Raw genomic sequence first — 16,232 nt, 5'->3', positions numbered from 1 at the left:
CACCTTCCTACCCCTATTTGGACCTGATTGATGAACAAACAGATTGTGGTCAATCCTCCATGGCTTGGTTTGTTCTAGGTAGTACAAGATCGTACGTCGCACATCGAGAGTATGAAACTCCTCTTCCCTTGGATTTGCTGGATTCTGGCAAAAGGAAGGGATTATGATGTCCTGTGAATGGTGGAACTCGGACACTACTTTGGATAGAAAGGAAGGATCAAAATGGAGAACTATACAATTATATCTGATTACAAAAAATAGTTCTCTTATAGACAACGCCTGCAGTTCCCCTACACGTCTTGCTGTTATAGCTACCAGGAAGGCTGCTTTGAATGCAAAAAGCTGAGGGATGCAGGAGGATAAGGGTTCAAACGGAGGTTGTGTGAGGCCCTTGAGCACTATGTTTAGATCCCATGGGGGGGGGGGGGGGGGGATAATAGATTGCTTTTTGGGACACCGTCTAAGGGCTGACACAATGAAACTTTTAATCCAACAGTGGTTAGCCAAGTCCTCATCAAATGCAGAGCTTAGGGCAGAGACCTGAACTTTTAAGGTACTAGGCTTGAGGCATAGCTCTAACCCCCTTTGTAAAAAGTCCAATAACTGAGATATAATGGGGTGGAATTGATCTGACGAGTTAGGCAAGCATCAGGATGAAAACCTTTTCCATACTTTATGGCAAATGGTATTGGTGACTGGTTTTCTGGACATCTGTAAGGTGGTGATTACTTTGTTCGACAGCCCCTGTGCATGCAGCACCTGGGACTCAGCAACCAAGCTGCTAACTTCAGTCTTTGAGGATTTGGATGATGCAGAGGTGCCTGCAAAAGTAGATCTGTATTTGGTGGTAACTGGATTGGTCCGTCCATCTGGAGATCGATAATTAGGTTGAACCAGCTCCTTTTGGGCCACATTGGAGCCACCAGGATTGTTGATACTTGATTTTCCCGGATCTTCTGCAGAGTCCATGCCAGCATCGGAATTGGAGGAAATGCATAAGTCAATTGGAAATTCCACTGCTGTGCAAAGACATCCACTCCTCTGGATTTGTCCCTGGGATTGAGGGAGAAAAAGGTCTTTGACCTGCGAATTTTGCCCTGAGGTAAATAGATCAATTTCTGGCAAACCCCATCTTGCTACCAGCATCCGAAAGACCTCCTGATTTAGGCTCCATTCTCCTGGTTGAATATCCTGACAAGTCAAGAAATCTGCCTGCAGGTTGCAGGACTCTTTTAAGCCATCAGGGAGAGAAGATGTCTTTTGACCCAACAAAATATTCGGTTTGATATGCTTTTTAGGCACACACACTGATGTTGTATGAATACACACCGACATGACAACTGGTGACTAGGTCGCCCGCTGCACGAAGGGTCTTCTCCACAGCCTTCGGCTCTCTGAAATTGGATGACCTGGCACTTGTCTCCAGATCCCAGTGTCCCTGAAAAGGGGTGTGATACTCCGCCGCCCCATCCTCGCTTGCTGGCATCGGTTATCATCGTAACCAGAGGTGACTGGGACCAAGATACTCCCTTGTGAAGGTTTATGGGGTTCAACCGCCAGGGCATGGAAGCTTTCACTCGTCCCGGGGTCTGAACCCTCCTGTTCAGAGAGTTGGGTTTCCTGTTCCAGGTCCTGAGAATGTGGGCTTGCAAGACCCTGGAATGAGCCAGAGCCCAAGGTACTAATTAGATGCAGGCAGTAATGGAGCTTAGTACAGACACTGCTGTCCGAAGGGTGGGAGACCTCTGTTTCTTGAACTCAGATTTTGGTCACCAGAGCCAGGTGATTATCCTCTGGTAAGAAGGACATCTGCTTTCTCGAGTCTAGTAATACTCCCTAGAACCTTCTAGTCGTGGAGGGTTGGAGTTCTGACTCTAGATTTGGGAGCCACCCCAGGGATTGTAGGATGTATAGCGACCTTAGTACATGAGCCCTGAGTGTTTGAGCAGATGGAGCTATGATCAAAAGGTCATCCAGATAAGGCACAATACAGTTGCCCTGTCTCCGGATGTAGGTTACTGCCTCCGACATAATCCTGGAGAAGACCCTTGGCGCTAACGAGATGCCAAAGGGAGCACATTGAATTGGCAGTGCTTCACCTGCCGGCTTTGTAAGACTGCAAAAACCTCAGGTACTCCCTGTGGCGAGGGTGAATTGGAACATGAAAATAAGCATCCTTTAGGTCGATGGTCACCATAAAATAATGAGATCCTATTAGTGGAATTGCTGTTTTCACTGACTCTATCTTGAACCTTTGGTACACAATATGACGGTTGAGACCCTTCAGATTTATTATAATGCATGCATCCTCCGAAGGTTTCTTCACAACAAAAAGGCGAGAGTAGTGACCTCTTCCCCACTCGTCCACGAGCACTGGAGAGATTGCCTTTGACTTTAGCAGATCCTGAAGACCAGATAATAGTAGGTCATGGGCTGCCTGGAATGGAAGGGATGTGACTCTTCGACCCCGAGGATGGGAGGAATCCAACTCTATAAGGAGGCCCTCCCTGATAACATCGAGGACCACTGGAAATTGGAAACAGTCAGCCACTGATGAAAGAACTTCGAAAGATTCCCCCCTACGGCGTCGGTGTAATTGTTTGTCCTGGTTCTCCTGTTGGGGAACAAGAATGTTTTTGCCTTTGCCCTTAGCGTAGCGTCACCTTCCCGTCTTTCCTTTACCCCTGGCCTGAGGGGTCTGCAGCAGAGGGGAACGAAAAAAACTGCTTCCAGCAGGCTTCTGCTTAGGAAGAGACTTCTTTTTGTCTGACATTTTCTAGTAGGTCATCCAGGGCTGGACCAAAGACATTCACCTTTGAATGGGATAGAGCAAATTTTAACCTTGGATGTGACATCCCCACTCGACATTTTAAGCTACAGGGCCCTCCTCACGGAGTTGGACTGGACCAAAGACCTAGCAGAGCTACGAACCAATTACGCAGAGGCATTTTTAAGCAGTGGAAGGGAGACTAGTAACTCCTCTCTTGAGGTTCCCCTATGACTCTCCAACTGCTCCATCCACTGAAAGAGGGATCTGGCAACACAAGTGGAAGCTATATTCATTCTAAGTGAGGAAGTGTAGGTTTCCTAGGATTTTTTTCAGCAGGCTCTCCACTTTCCAATCCATAGGGTCCTTGAGTTGGGAAGAGTCCTCAAAAGGGAGTGCAGTCTTTTTAGCTACTCTTGCTACCTGTACATCTACTTTAGGGATGTCCTAGGCAATTGATTCACCTTCTAGCGGGAACCTATGTTTAAGTTTGGAGGGGGTACTCAGCCGCTTTTCCAGAAACTCCCAGTCTTGGGTGTTCATATTCATGACGTTCTCATGGACCGGGAACCCAATCTGCCTCCCCACCCTTCAACCCTCCAAACATTTCATCTTGTACTGTTTGGAGAACCTGTACCTCAGACAAGCCCATGGTGGATCGGACTACGCTAATTAATTCCTCCATGTATTCCGAGGAGAAAAAAATATTTCTTAGCCTCAGATATTTTGTGGGATGATTACCATTTTTCTGAAGCCGAGCCATAAGAGTCCACAGACCCAGAGTCAGAGTCCTCGATTTAGAGCTTCCTTTTCTTAGAGGAAGGTCCCGGAGAAGGAGAGTGTAAATGTAGCCAAGAAGAACTGTACCTCCTGCTTGATCAAGGTACGGATTTAGTCCAGGAGAGGGATGTTCGGCCCTAACCACCTTGTCCGTACACTCCTAACAGTTTCTTCTCCCATCTAGATTGAAGCTTCTTGATGCAAAGGGTACATTTAAGGTCCTTCTTAGCCGGGTTTTTGAGGGTAGACTTGTATCCCTAGGAAGAGAGGGAGAGAAGCGTAACTAATAGAGACCCCACTCACTACCCTGACTAGGACCCCACCACCACCACCGACTAACTGAGGCTGGGGCAGCACCGGGCTCTGCAGATGCAGGAAGCAGACACACCATCCATACTTGCATTGGGATTTAGCCTACCTGGAGGCATCTTCCAGCAGGTTTATATAGCGATAAACACTGCTCTCAGCACCAAGTTTCACTCCCCTTCTCCTTTCCTGGGTCCTAAGCAGGCGTCTGAATCTACAGCTCGCTCTGCACGCCGTTTGTGCATCCGGAGGCTCAAACCCGAAACCGGAAGTGTATGCCTTCCCCATGGAACAGAAGGCCCTGAAGTGAACTCGCGCCCCTCCTGACGTCACTGCCGGATCGCCAAACAGTGCGCTGAGAAGGAGGAAAGCCGGAGAGCTCAGGGAGGACCCAGGCTAAGGGGATTACCTCCTTAGTAGGGGCGCAGGTGGGCCAGGAAGGTCCCGAGTCCACCCTGACTGGGGGAGAAAGGAGCAGACTGTTAACCTCTTTGAGCTTTCGGTCCCCCATTAGGGTATGGAGACAACCTCCTATGCTGTCGTGGAAGGTTACTGGAGAAAAAAAAAGCTATGAGCACAAGTGCTCGCTACTCAAGTTTGCATCGGGTGCTCGGAAAGCAGTGAGTATCCCCAAGTGTTTTTTTTAGGTGTCTAAGGCTAGTTTCACACTTGCTTTTTTTTGCAGCGCGTTTTTCCCGCAAAAAAACGCATTAAAAAAACGCATACAAAAGCATACAACTGCTGCGTTTTTTTCAAGCATTTTTATGAGCATGCATGAAAAAAACGCAGCGTTTTTATGCGTTTTTAGTGCGTTTTTACCGCGTTTGCGGTTTTTTCCAACATTAGGTGGCCCCTCACACTAACCCAAACCATGACTTTACTAACCCTAACCCTAACCCTTAACCAAACCATACTTAACCCTAACCCAAACCCTAAACCCTAACTAACCCTAACCCTGACCCTAACCCTAACTAACCCTAACCCTGACCCTAACTAACCCTAACCCTAAATAACCCTAACCCTAACCCTGACCCTAACCCTTAACCAAACCATACTTAACCCTAACCCAAACCCTAAACCCTAACTAACCCTAACCCTGACCCTAACCCTTAACCAAACCATACTTAACCCTAACCCTGACCCTAACCCTGACCCTTAACCAAACCATACTTAACCCTAACCCTGACCCTAACCCCAACCCTAACCCTGACCCTAACCCTAACCCTAAACCCCTTTAACTAACCCTAACTCTAACCCAAACCCCTAAAATCCATGGTTAAAAAAAAAAAAACGCATGTGCAAAAAAACGCATACATAAGCATGCCAATGCGCACATATGCGCACCCATAGGCTATAATGGCCATTTTTAGCGCAAAACGTGCGCATACGTGCGCATGCGCTTTTTTGCAGGGCCAAAAAATGCAACATGATGCGTCTGGAAAATACCAACGCACACCCCAAAAAAACGCAGTGCATGAAAATCGCATACGTGCGCATGCCAGCGCGCAGGTATGCGCACCCATGTTAAATATAGGGGAAAAAACGCATGCGCACGTATGCGTTTTTTTCCAGCGCAAAAAAACGCAAATGTGAAACCAGCCTAAGGGTATGTTCCCACGGTCAATAAACGCTGCAGGTTGGACGCTCCGTACATCCGCATCATCAAACCCGCAGCGGAAAGATGTTACAGCATAGTGGAATGGAACTCAAGAAATCCCTTGTCCACTATGCGTTCAGAGACGCCCGCAGTATCCCAGCGTAAACAGACATACGGCGCGTCTTCTCAGACCGCAGCATGTCTATTTATGTTGTGGAGACGCTCAATCTCCGCAGCGTAAATTGCCCATAGGATTTAATTAGAAGTGGTAAAACCGAATTATCATCTAAGGCTGAGTGCACACGTACTTTTTTGCCCTGCGGATTTTTCCGCACAGAATAGAAGAAATCCGCAGGTCAAATGACCTGTATTTTTCCTGCGGATTTCTTACATTTTTAATGCGGTTTTCATGCGGTTTTCCACTGCGGTTTTCCCCCTGCGGATTTGGAGACAGGGGAGGTGGAAAACCGCACAAAAGAAGTGACATGCTGCGGATTTGGTACCGCAGGAAAACCGCGTGGAAAAATCCGCAGCGTCTGCACAGCGTTTTTTTTTTCATTGATTTACATGGTACTGTAAAATCACACTGCGGATCCGCAGCGTTTCTGTGCGGTAAAAACCGCTGTGGATCCGCAGGAATTCTGCATCGTGTTCACACAGCCTTAGTCACATGCGTATTAACCCTTTTGTGCCACAGCCTGTGTTTGCCTTCGTGACCGGGCCAATTTTTTCAATTCTGACCTGTCACTTTACGAGGTCATAACTACAACGCTTCAACGGATCCCGGTGATTCTGAAACAGTTTTCTTGTGACATTGTACTTTATGATAGTGGTAAAATTTATTTGATACGACTCACATTTGTTAAAAAAATGGAAATTTGGCAAACATTTTGAAAATTTTGCAACTTATAATTTTTATGCCCTTAAATCAGAGTCATCTCGCACAAAACAGTTAATAAATAACATTTCCCATATGTATACTTAACATCAGCACAATTTTGGAAACAAATTTTTTTTGTTACGAAGTTATAAGGGTTAAAAGTTGACCAGCGATTTCACATTTTTACAACAAAATTTACAAAACCATTTTTTTAGGGACCACCTCACATTTGAAGCGAGTTGGGGGGGGGTCAATATGACAGAAAATACCCAAAAGTGACACCAATCTAAAAACTGCACCCCTCAAGGTCCTCAAAACCACATTCAAAAAGTTAATCAACCATTAACGTGCTTTCACAGGAACTGAAGCAATGTGGAAGGAAAAAAATGAACATTTAACTTGCCACAAACATTTTACTTCAGAACCAATTTTTTTATTTTAACAAGTGTAAAAAGATAAAATGAACCACAACATTTTTGTGCAATTTCTCCTGAATACGCAGATACCCCATATGTGGGGGGAAACCACTGTTTGAGAGCACGGCAGAGCTCGGAAGGGAAGGAGCACCGTTTGACTTTCTATTCAGAATTGGCTGAAATTGAGATCGGACGCCATGTCGCATTTGGAGAGCCCTTGATGTGCCTAAACAGTGGAAACCTCTCACAAGTGACACCATTTTGGAAATTAGACCCCCCCCCCCCCCAATGAACTTATCTAGATGTGTGGTGAGCACCTTGAACTCCCAAGTGCTTCACAGAAGTTTATAATGTAGAGCCATGAAAATAAAAAATAATTTTTTTCCACAAAAATGATCTTTTAGCCCCCAATTTTTTATTTTCACAAGGGTAACAGGAGAACTTGGACCCCAAAAGTTGTTGTGCAATTTGTCCCGAGTAAGCTGGTACTCCATATGTGGGAGAAAACTACTGTTTGGGTACACGTCAGGGCTCGGAAGGGAAGTAGTGGCGTTTTAGAATGCAGACTTTGATGGAATGGTCTGCGGGCGTCATGTTGCGTTTTCAGAGCCCCTGATGTGTCTAAACAGTAGAAACCTCAAATTCTAATTCCAACTCCAACTATAGCGCTATAGTTATCTATAGCGCTATAGTTATCTATAGATATCCTTTTATTTTTTACTTCACAACAAGATCGCTGACTGGCACAGCTGTTGCCAGCAGCACTTGTCACACTGTTTCTCCTCTAATCTCTCACTTACAGAAGATCAGAGGAGAAACAGTGTTGTTGTCTGTTGCTACAACAAACTTTCCCAGTGATCTGTCTCATTGGCTGGTGTGACGCTGACATCATCAGGACCTGATCCAATCAGGTCTTGAGGTCGGGGGGTTCAAAGGAAGCATTGTGCACCGGGATCCCCTCGTTGTAAGTTACGTGGGGGTCCCGATCAGCACAAAACCGCTGACCGTAGACAAACTTCAGCAAGGCACAAAGCCCTGCTAGCGCCAACGTTTATCTATCGTTGGCGGTCACGAAGCGGTTAAGTTCAAGAATGCAGCTTACTATGCATGTGTACTAATTTAAATAATGTTGTACCTTGTTTCAGCCGGAAGTTCATGTACATTGTAGTTCTCACAATGAGCTGAGCTGACCGCGAGAACTGACACGCAGGTGACCAGCCTATCTCCAGTCATCAGCTTAAAGCTCCGCTGTGTCTGGATGTCAGACTGGATGGTGGCATAATGCCGCCGTTCAGCCAAAGGCATCCAGATGTAGCAGAGCTGGACTCGTCATGGGACATTATGTATATCTTCTCACTCATACCTCTGGATAAAATCCTTGAGGGGTGTGGTTTCCAAAATTGCGTCACTTGTGGGGGGGTCCACTGTTTAGGCACATCACAGGCTCTTCAAATGCAACATGGTGTCCACTAATTATTCCAGCAAATTTTGCATTCAGAAAGTCAAATGGTGCTCCTTCCCTTCTGAGCCCTGCCAAGCACCCACAAATATGGAATATCTGTGTATGCAGCAAAAATTACACAACAAGTATTGGGGTCAATTTTCTCCTGTTAACCTTGTGAAAGTAAAAAAAAAAAAAAAAGTTTGGGTCTAAAGTACATTTTTTGAGAAAAAAATAAAGTTAAAATGTTTTTTCCTTCCACTTTCCATTAATTCCTGTGAAGCCCTTGAAGGGTTAAACTTCTAGAATGTGGTTTTGAACACTATGAGGTGCAGTTTTTAGAATGGGGTCACTTTTGGGAATTTTTCGTCATATAGGCCCCTAAAAGTCAATTCAAATGTGATGTGCCCCTTAAAAAATGGTTTTGTAAATTTTGTTGGAAAAATGAGAAATCGCTGGTCAACTTTTAACCATTAACTTCCTAACAAAAAAAAAATGTTTCCACAATTATGCTGATGTACAGTAGACATGTGGGAAATATTACTTATTAACTCGTGTGACACCTCTCTGATTTAAGGGCATAAAAATTAAAAAGTGAAAATAGAGTTTCCCAAATTTTTGCCAAATTTCCGGATTATTTCTGAAAAAGAAAAAAAAAAAAAAAAAAAAAAAAGTCATATCGAAGAAATGTTACCACCATCATAATGTGCAATATGTCAAGAAAAAAAAAAAACAGTCTCAGAATCAGTGCGATCCGTTGAAGCGTTCCAGAGTTATAACCACATAAGGTGGTCAGAATTGTAAAGTTTGGCCCCGTCATCAAGGTCAAAATCGGAGACTCAAACCTAGCCAAATAAAGATTAACCGCTGTGAAAATGTCCTACAACTTTATAATAAACTTTATCTTGTGGTCCGTAAGTACTCACTAGCCAGACAGCAATATGTTCTTAGTGCCGTTACACCCAGTAGAAGAGTGGACCTGACCTCAAACGACAAAATTGTGTCATAACAAATCTGAAACGTATACCAGCAATAAGAGCTATCCAGAAGATGGGCGATAACTCCTCGATTAGGGGGCTAAGGTATATCCAACTGATGAGAAAGCATCAGCTACAAGAATAGGGGACTTCTGTAAATGCCCATTCTTTAAGGGACCATTTTGGGGTACGTGTTACTTTTTCCATAAATTTTTGTTGCATTTTTAGGAAGAGTGATAAAAAAAAATATAAAAATAAACAAAACAAAAAAAAACCTCAAAAAACAACCTCCTTTCATGTAGAAGCGCCAAGCATCGGTGCTAGTTCTGATTGGTTCTGCCTGGCCGTTCTAGGGAGCAGGTTTTTATATCAGTCCATATGTTCGCTCATCTCTCCAATGAGCGCCATGCTCAGCTGTGGCCTTCACAAATTTTTGATGTTTAACTGGACAATGCAATAATGGTTGCAGAGCGGAATATTTTCAATTTCACCTTTCTACTGCGGAGATAATGGCAGTAGAGATGAGCAAATCTTTCAATATTCGGTTTGGATTACGATCGCCGTATTTGCATATTCTGAGTAAATATGTTCAGAAACGAATGTCAAATATAAATTTGGCATGAATAGGTTACCAATATGGCAAATTCGAATTCAGCGATCATTTTCCGAAAATATTTGCTCATCTCTAATTAGCCGTCAAACTACTTGGCACCTAATGAGTGCCAAAACACCATTTTTTTTTATTTTTTTTTTTAAAATACAAAATCAACATTGGTATCATTCTGACATAACAGATCCACCGCAATGCAGTATAGCCATCAGATATAAAGTATATTTTGTTCTAATATGAAAAAATGTATTTTCTTAAAAGTTATAAAATAAGAACAATTATTAAAAACCGTGACAATTTGAACTTAAAACACTAGGGATAGCAGATGCTGTCAGCTGCCATGAAAACTTAGTGTATGGTCAGCTCGCATTACGACTGCAGTAAATGTGGGCGGGATCTGTCCATGTGTGAGGTCACTCCTTCCCTTTTGGCAAAAGGACAAGGAAGTTTATGATCACAGTGCAAAGACTGCAATGTGATACCAAGATGTGGACATTGTCACAAAAATGGTTGGCAACCCAGATACTTGCTTTTCTGCTGAGGCAAAAATTCAAATGGCATTCCTCCCCACAGCGTAATATGCAATGAATCCATGCTATTCATCCATTTTTTGGTGGGTTTTATGTACGTTGTTCATTATGTATGATAAAAATGACCCGTCATCATGATACTCTAGGTCTGTAGCATTAGGACAATACCAAACGTGAAATTATTTTTTTTTCGTCTTACTAAGGCTATGTGCACACGTTACGGAATTCCCGTGGAAATTACCGCGGGAATTCCGGAATTCCAGCGCGGCAGACACTGCTTCTGATCGGCGGTGAAATCCTCGCCGGTCAGAGAGCCGCGGTTCCCACGCTGTCAAAAGACAGCATGAGCGCTCCGCTGTGATCGGAGGTATGAAGCTAACCTGCTCTCATCAGCCGACATCAGCTGTGAGTTTTGCCTGACTGGTTAGGCCTGTTTCAAACATCCGTTTGTGTCCATCAGTCAAAACCCGCCGTTTTGCAAAAAAAAAAAAACGGATCCGCCATTTTTCTTGGCGGATCGGGTTTTTTTTCCCATTAGAGTTGCATTACCGGCGGATCTTGATGGATGGCCATCCGTTGGATCCGTTTTTTTGCAGATCCAGCAAAATTTTGACGTCCGCCGACATGCTCGAACGGACCACGCAACGTTTTTTCAGGCGGCAGGATCCGCACTTCTCACTGTGCATGCCCGAAAGACTTCACTCAGCCGGAAATTTAACCCTAAACTCTGTTCTGGCGGCTGAAAAATTCTCTCTCTCTCTCCCCCCACCAGGCAGTGGTTCCTTTAAAATTCTTCCTTTGACGGATCCGTTAAAATAACGGTTCGGTGACATACGTTGTGGTCAGTACAGTAACGGATCCGCTATCCGCCATTTTAGCGGATTTTTACTGACCAAAAAAATTGATGTGTGAAACAGGCCTTACGGGGGAACCTATGCCATTTTTTTTTTTTTTTTTTTAAATATTTACAGTGCAGAAGCTGGCTGATGAATACACCCTGGGTACCATCCGCAAACATTCTGCTTACTTTTCGCATTGTGGGCACAGCCACATGCGAAAAGTAAGCAGAACAATGCAAAATTAATGAGCATGCTGCATATTTTTCCGTGATGAGATTCCGCTGCGGGAAAATCCGCAGCATTAGCACAGCATGGCGGAATCCCATATAATTGCATGGGATGCTGTTTTTTTTGCGTTTTCGCGTCAAAATCGCAAGTTTAAAATCGCCGCGAAAATGCAAAAAAAAAACACTACGTGTGAACACAGCCTTATTTGTACTGCAACCTCTGAACACGGAGCTCTGCTCAGCCAGTGTAAAGCCTCAATCAGGTGTCCATGATGCAAGAATACAGTAGAAGATATTCACTGTGGCGGTGAGAACGTGTCTGCTGTCTGATATTTTACTGTTAATGGCAGTCTACCATCCTATTCTCACTGCTGGAAAAAAAAAAAAAAGTCACCGCCACAATGGTCTCAAAGCTTAGAGCATGAGTGCAGAGGTATCTTCTTACGCTGGCAAGAATAGATCAGTAGGCTGGCATTAGTAATACAATACCAGGCTGCCGGTGTGTTCTCACAAGTGCTGATGGAATCTCATGTCACCGCTTTAAGTAACAATGACAGGTGCAAATTGTAGCTCCGCACACAACACTGAGCTACAGTAAGATGGCGGCGCTGGGCGTCACATCCAGTTTTGAGTTGGGTACCTTGAGGAGCATGCACAGTTCACAGATAAAGCAGCTGCAGAGTAGGAGATTCAATCAGACATTGACCAGTCTCTTATGGCCTGGGGCTGCCGTATTTGTGGAGTGTAATTGTCATGCTTTGACACTTACACACCTGCGAACAAAAATGGCAGCCCCAGTACCTGCAGAAAAATGCTTATTTAACACATTTAGTCCCTGCTCAAAGCAAAGCGTGCCAGCTGTAAGCGTGTCCTGGAGCTATGACTGACAGCCAGCTCCGCACCTACAAAACACTATAAAGCTGCACACTGACCCTACGTCTGTGGATATATATTGATAAATGGGGCTTATCCACCAGCTGCATATATCAAACATTGGTCTCTGGTGGTTCCTATCTGCCAGTGACTGATATGCCTCTCCCCAAGTCCATGTATAAGGAGAGGCCTGTCTCTAGAGGAGTGGGCAGGGAGAAGCCCCTGAAACTGCCCGACTAGTCTCCGGTGAAGCTTGGTGCTTGGCGGCTAGTAGACTATGGTTTTCTCGGACATGCATCAGAGTTTCAGTGCCAATATGTGTGGCTGAAATCATGCAGCTAGAGTCTGATACATGCCGGCTGGGGAACGAATAGCGTGAATCAGCTGGCGGGTTCCCTTTAAAAGCAATTCTAAAAAGGAAACATTTTCTTATTGCCAATTACAATAATGTACACAAGTAACAGTACACACCGGTGCAAAGTGGTATTGTCATTTTTGGCTTCTCTTCCGGAAGATCTGGGGGTCTCGGACTTCTCGATGCTTCAAAGTATAATGAAACTGGAGACATTTGGGAACTTGAGGAAATATCAATCTCTTCCTGTTGTGAATAGATTGGAAACAAAACTTGAAAAACCTCAATATTTAAGCCCTTAAGGATACAATTTTAATTTTGAGATTTAATTTTCTTATTTCCCCGTTGGCATAGCTGTATGCATGAAGGCTTTTTTGGCAGGACAAGTTGAAGCTTTGAATGTTACCATTAACTTTACTATAATATGTAATGAAAAACAGGAAGAACAATTTGAAGTGAAATGAAGAGATGAGGTGGGAAAAAAAAAAACACCACACCACACACACTTCCACATTTGTTTTCTTAAGGCTACTTTCACACATCAGGTTTTCGGCGTCAGGCGCGATCCGGCGTCGTGCCGGAATGCCGGATCCGGCAAATGTTTTGTAAAACCTGATGTGCCGGATCCGGTTTTCTGCCGGATCCATCTTGTTCTTGACAGACAAAACCGGATCCGTCTCATCCGGTTCATCCGTTTTTCGACGGATTACGCCGGATCCGGTTTTTAAAATTGACCCTTGTGGCCTTCCGAACGGGATTGGCTACTGGAAAACTATATATAGCATGTTCCTACAGCCCTTCTTTGACAGGTTGTAGAGAAGAAAGTGCAGGTTGGAGAGAAGAGCAAGTTACTGGCGAAGATGGATGTTGTCATTGGAAATATTACCACTAGAAGTTCTGTGACGGTTTCAGTAATGAGGAACAATTTTGCACTATACTTTATGTCACCTCAAGGCAGAGTACACTGGCAGGATGACAGAGTGTGAAAGATTTGTGCCCTAACCAAACTTGTGTACCTTCTGGACCAACAGTATATACCTTTGCCAACCAAAGTTGGCTATCTTGTCATGGTCTTACTATTTTTAGCTTTAGGCCACAGGTGTGTACCTGGTTGTGTTTTATGCAAAGTATTTCACCTTTTAACAAAAGTTGTGTACATTGTTAGGAAATCACCAACAATAAACACAACTTTTTAGGTGAAATACTTTGCTTCAAACACAACCAGGAACACAACTGTGGCAAAAAGCTAAAATTTACCCACAGTTATATACCTGGTTTTGAATACCTTTTTACCTTTGAAATACCCTGTATTTAACCTTTTTTTTAAACATAGTTCGCCGCAGAAAGAAATGACAGACAACCATTGTGAAACGATAATTTAACTTTTATTTAAAATTTTTTTTTTTTTTGTAAAATGTTTTTAAAGTGCAAAAAACTTTTTTAATAAAGGTTTTAAACCCAATGGGCATTTTTATTAAAAAACACATTACAAATCTGTGTAGTGTGGGGTGGAAATACTGCTGGAGGGGCTGCGGGACACTTCGACACTGGGTGTGTGGAGAGAGGACTGGGATCGTGGTGGGGAAGGAACAGTTAGAGGTGAAGGTGTGGAAAAAGCTACAGAATGGGTGGACATGTGGGAGGCAGAAGAGGTGGTGGGCGGTGGAGTGGAGGGTTGGGCAGGGACTGTAGGAGCAGATGATGTTGATGGAAAGTGGTACGGGGAAGGAGTTTGGTACGGGGAAGGAGTTTGGTACGGGGAAGGAGTTTGGTACGGGGAAGGAGTTTGGTACGGGGAAGGAGTTTGGTACGGGGAAGGAGTTTGGTACGGGGAAGGAGTTTGGTACGGGGAAGGAGTTTGGTACGGGGAAGGAGTTTGGTACGGGGAAGGAGTTTGGTACGGGGAAGGAGTTTGGTACGGGGAAGGACTTACCAGTGGAAAAGCCAAACTTCACATGCCACAAATGCAAGCTTGTGTCCCTCTTGGAGGAAAAGTTGCAAAATCTCGAAGAGAGGTTAGCTACGTTGAAGATCATTAAGGAAGGTGAAGAGTTCTTGGACAGAGCAGAATTATCTCTTCATGTTACAGAAAGAGAAGAAATTCGAAGTGCACCTGAAGAAACAGAGGAATGGAGACATGTGACCCAGAGAAGCAGGAGGATCAGGAGGCAGTCAGCACCCATACTGCTCAGAAACCAGTACCAGGCTCTCACGCAGGAAAACAATGAAGAAATACATCAGGATAAGACTTTGCCAACAAGCAGCAACCTTGTACGCCTTCAGAGTCCTCCTGGATGGAGAAAGAAAAATGTTGTGAAGAAGAAACGGAGAGTGGTGGTCATGGGGGATTCCCTGCTGAGAGGAACTGAGGCCGCTATCTGCAGACCGGATATAACTTCAAGAGAAATGTGCTGTCTTCCAGGTGCAAAAATTAAAGATGTGTCTGACAGGATATCAGGACTCTTCAGACCTACAGATGACTACCCATTCCTGCTACTACATGTGGGGACAAATGACACTGCAAGAAACGACCTGGAAACCATCTGCAGAGACTTTGAAGACTTAGGCAAGAAAGTGAAAGAACTGGGAGCGCAGGTGGTCTTCTCTTCCATCCTCCCAGTGGATGGCCATGGAACAAGGAGGTGGAATAAGATTCTGCAGGTGAACAACTGGCTACGTCGATGGTGCCGTCAGCAACGATTTGGATTTCTGGATCACGGAGTGAACTACTTATACGATGGACTACTTGCTAGAGATGGGGTGCACCTTACGAAGACTGGTAAGCATGTATTTGGAAGTCGCCTTGCTACACTTGTAAGGAGAGCTTTAAACTAGAACAACATGGGAAGGGAAGCAAAAGACCAGAAAAAGCCATACACCTGACAAATGCTATTGAGAACTCTGCTATTAGAAGTGGAAAGGAAGAACAAAGACGAAAGAATCTAATTAATAAAAATATTGGAGAAAGAGAAACCAATCACAAACTAAAATGTTTCTATACTAATGCACAAAGCATGGGCAACAAACAAGGAGAATTGGAACTACTAACACAGGAAAAGAAATATGATGTCATTGGAATCACTGAAACTTGGTGGGACAATACACATGATTGGAATACAAGACTAGAAGGATACAACTTATTTGCAAGAAACAGACTTGATAAACGAGGAGGGGGTGTCGCATTGTATGTTAGAAACGCGTATATCTGCACAGAGATTGAAGCTTCAGAGACTGGGAGTTCTGTGGAAACTGTTTGGGTAAGAATACAAGGACAGAACAATGGAAAGGACACCATTGTAGGCATTTACTACAGGCCGCCTGTGCAAGCTGAAGCTATGGATGAACTCTTTATGCATCAAATGGCCAAGTTCTCCAAAAAATATGACATAGTTGTCATGGGAGATTTCAACTATCCAGACATTTGTTGGGAATCTCTCTCAGGCAAAACTAACAGGTCAAGGAAATTCTTATCCTCTCTTGCTGACAACTTTATCTTCCAAAAGGTAAGGGAGAAAACAAGGGGAACTGCTACCTTGGATCTAATCCTTATAAACAGGGAGGAAATGGTTGAGGAGGTAAAAGTGGCTGGGACCCTAGGAGGTAGCGACCATGCTATTTTAGAATTTTGGATAACTAG

General features: G+C 44.1%; 1 protein-coding gene across 13 annotated transcripts in view; it reads right to left on the bottom strand.

Annotated features, from left to right (window-relative positions):
• ATF6 (activating transcription factor 6) overlaps nt 1-16,232 on the bottom strand; it is a 221,644-nt gene that overhangs the window by 166,193 nt on the left and 39,219 nt on the right. For all 13 annotated transcript variants that reach the window (XR_012226426.1, XR_012226425.1, XM_073557964.1 and 10 more), the window contains exon 5: nt 12,715-12,841. Coding sequence is in view for 11 of the 13 variants with exons in the window: in XM_073557964.1 (XP_073414065.1) it covers nt 12,715-12,841 (127 nt within the window). In the remaining 2 variants the exon portion in view is untranslated. The remainder of the gene's footprint in view (nt 1-12,714; nt 12,842-16,232) is intronic.

This window comes from Dendrobates tinctorius, unplaced genomic scaffold (genome assembly GCF_039654945.1).
Source record: "Dendrobates tinctorius isolate UK_male_01 unplaced genomic scaffold, ASM3965494v1 ptg000012l, whole genome shotgun sequence".
Lineage (NCBI taxonomy): Eukaryota > Metazoa > Chordata > Amphibia > Anura > Dendrobatidae > Dendrobates > Dendrobates tinctorius.
Note: the sequence above shows the minus strand (reverse complement) of the source record. Positions and strands in the feature narration are given on the sequence as shown.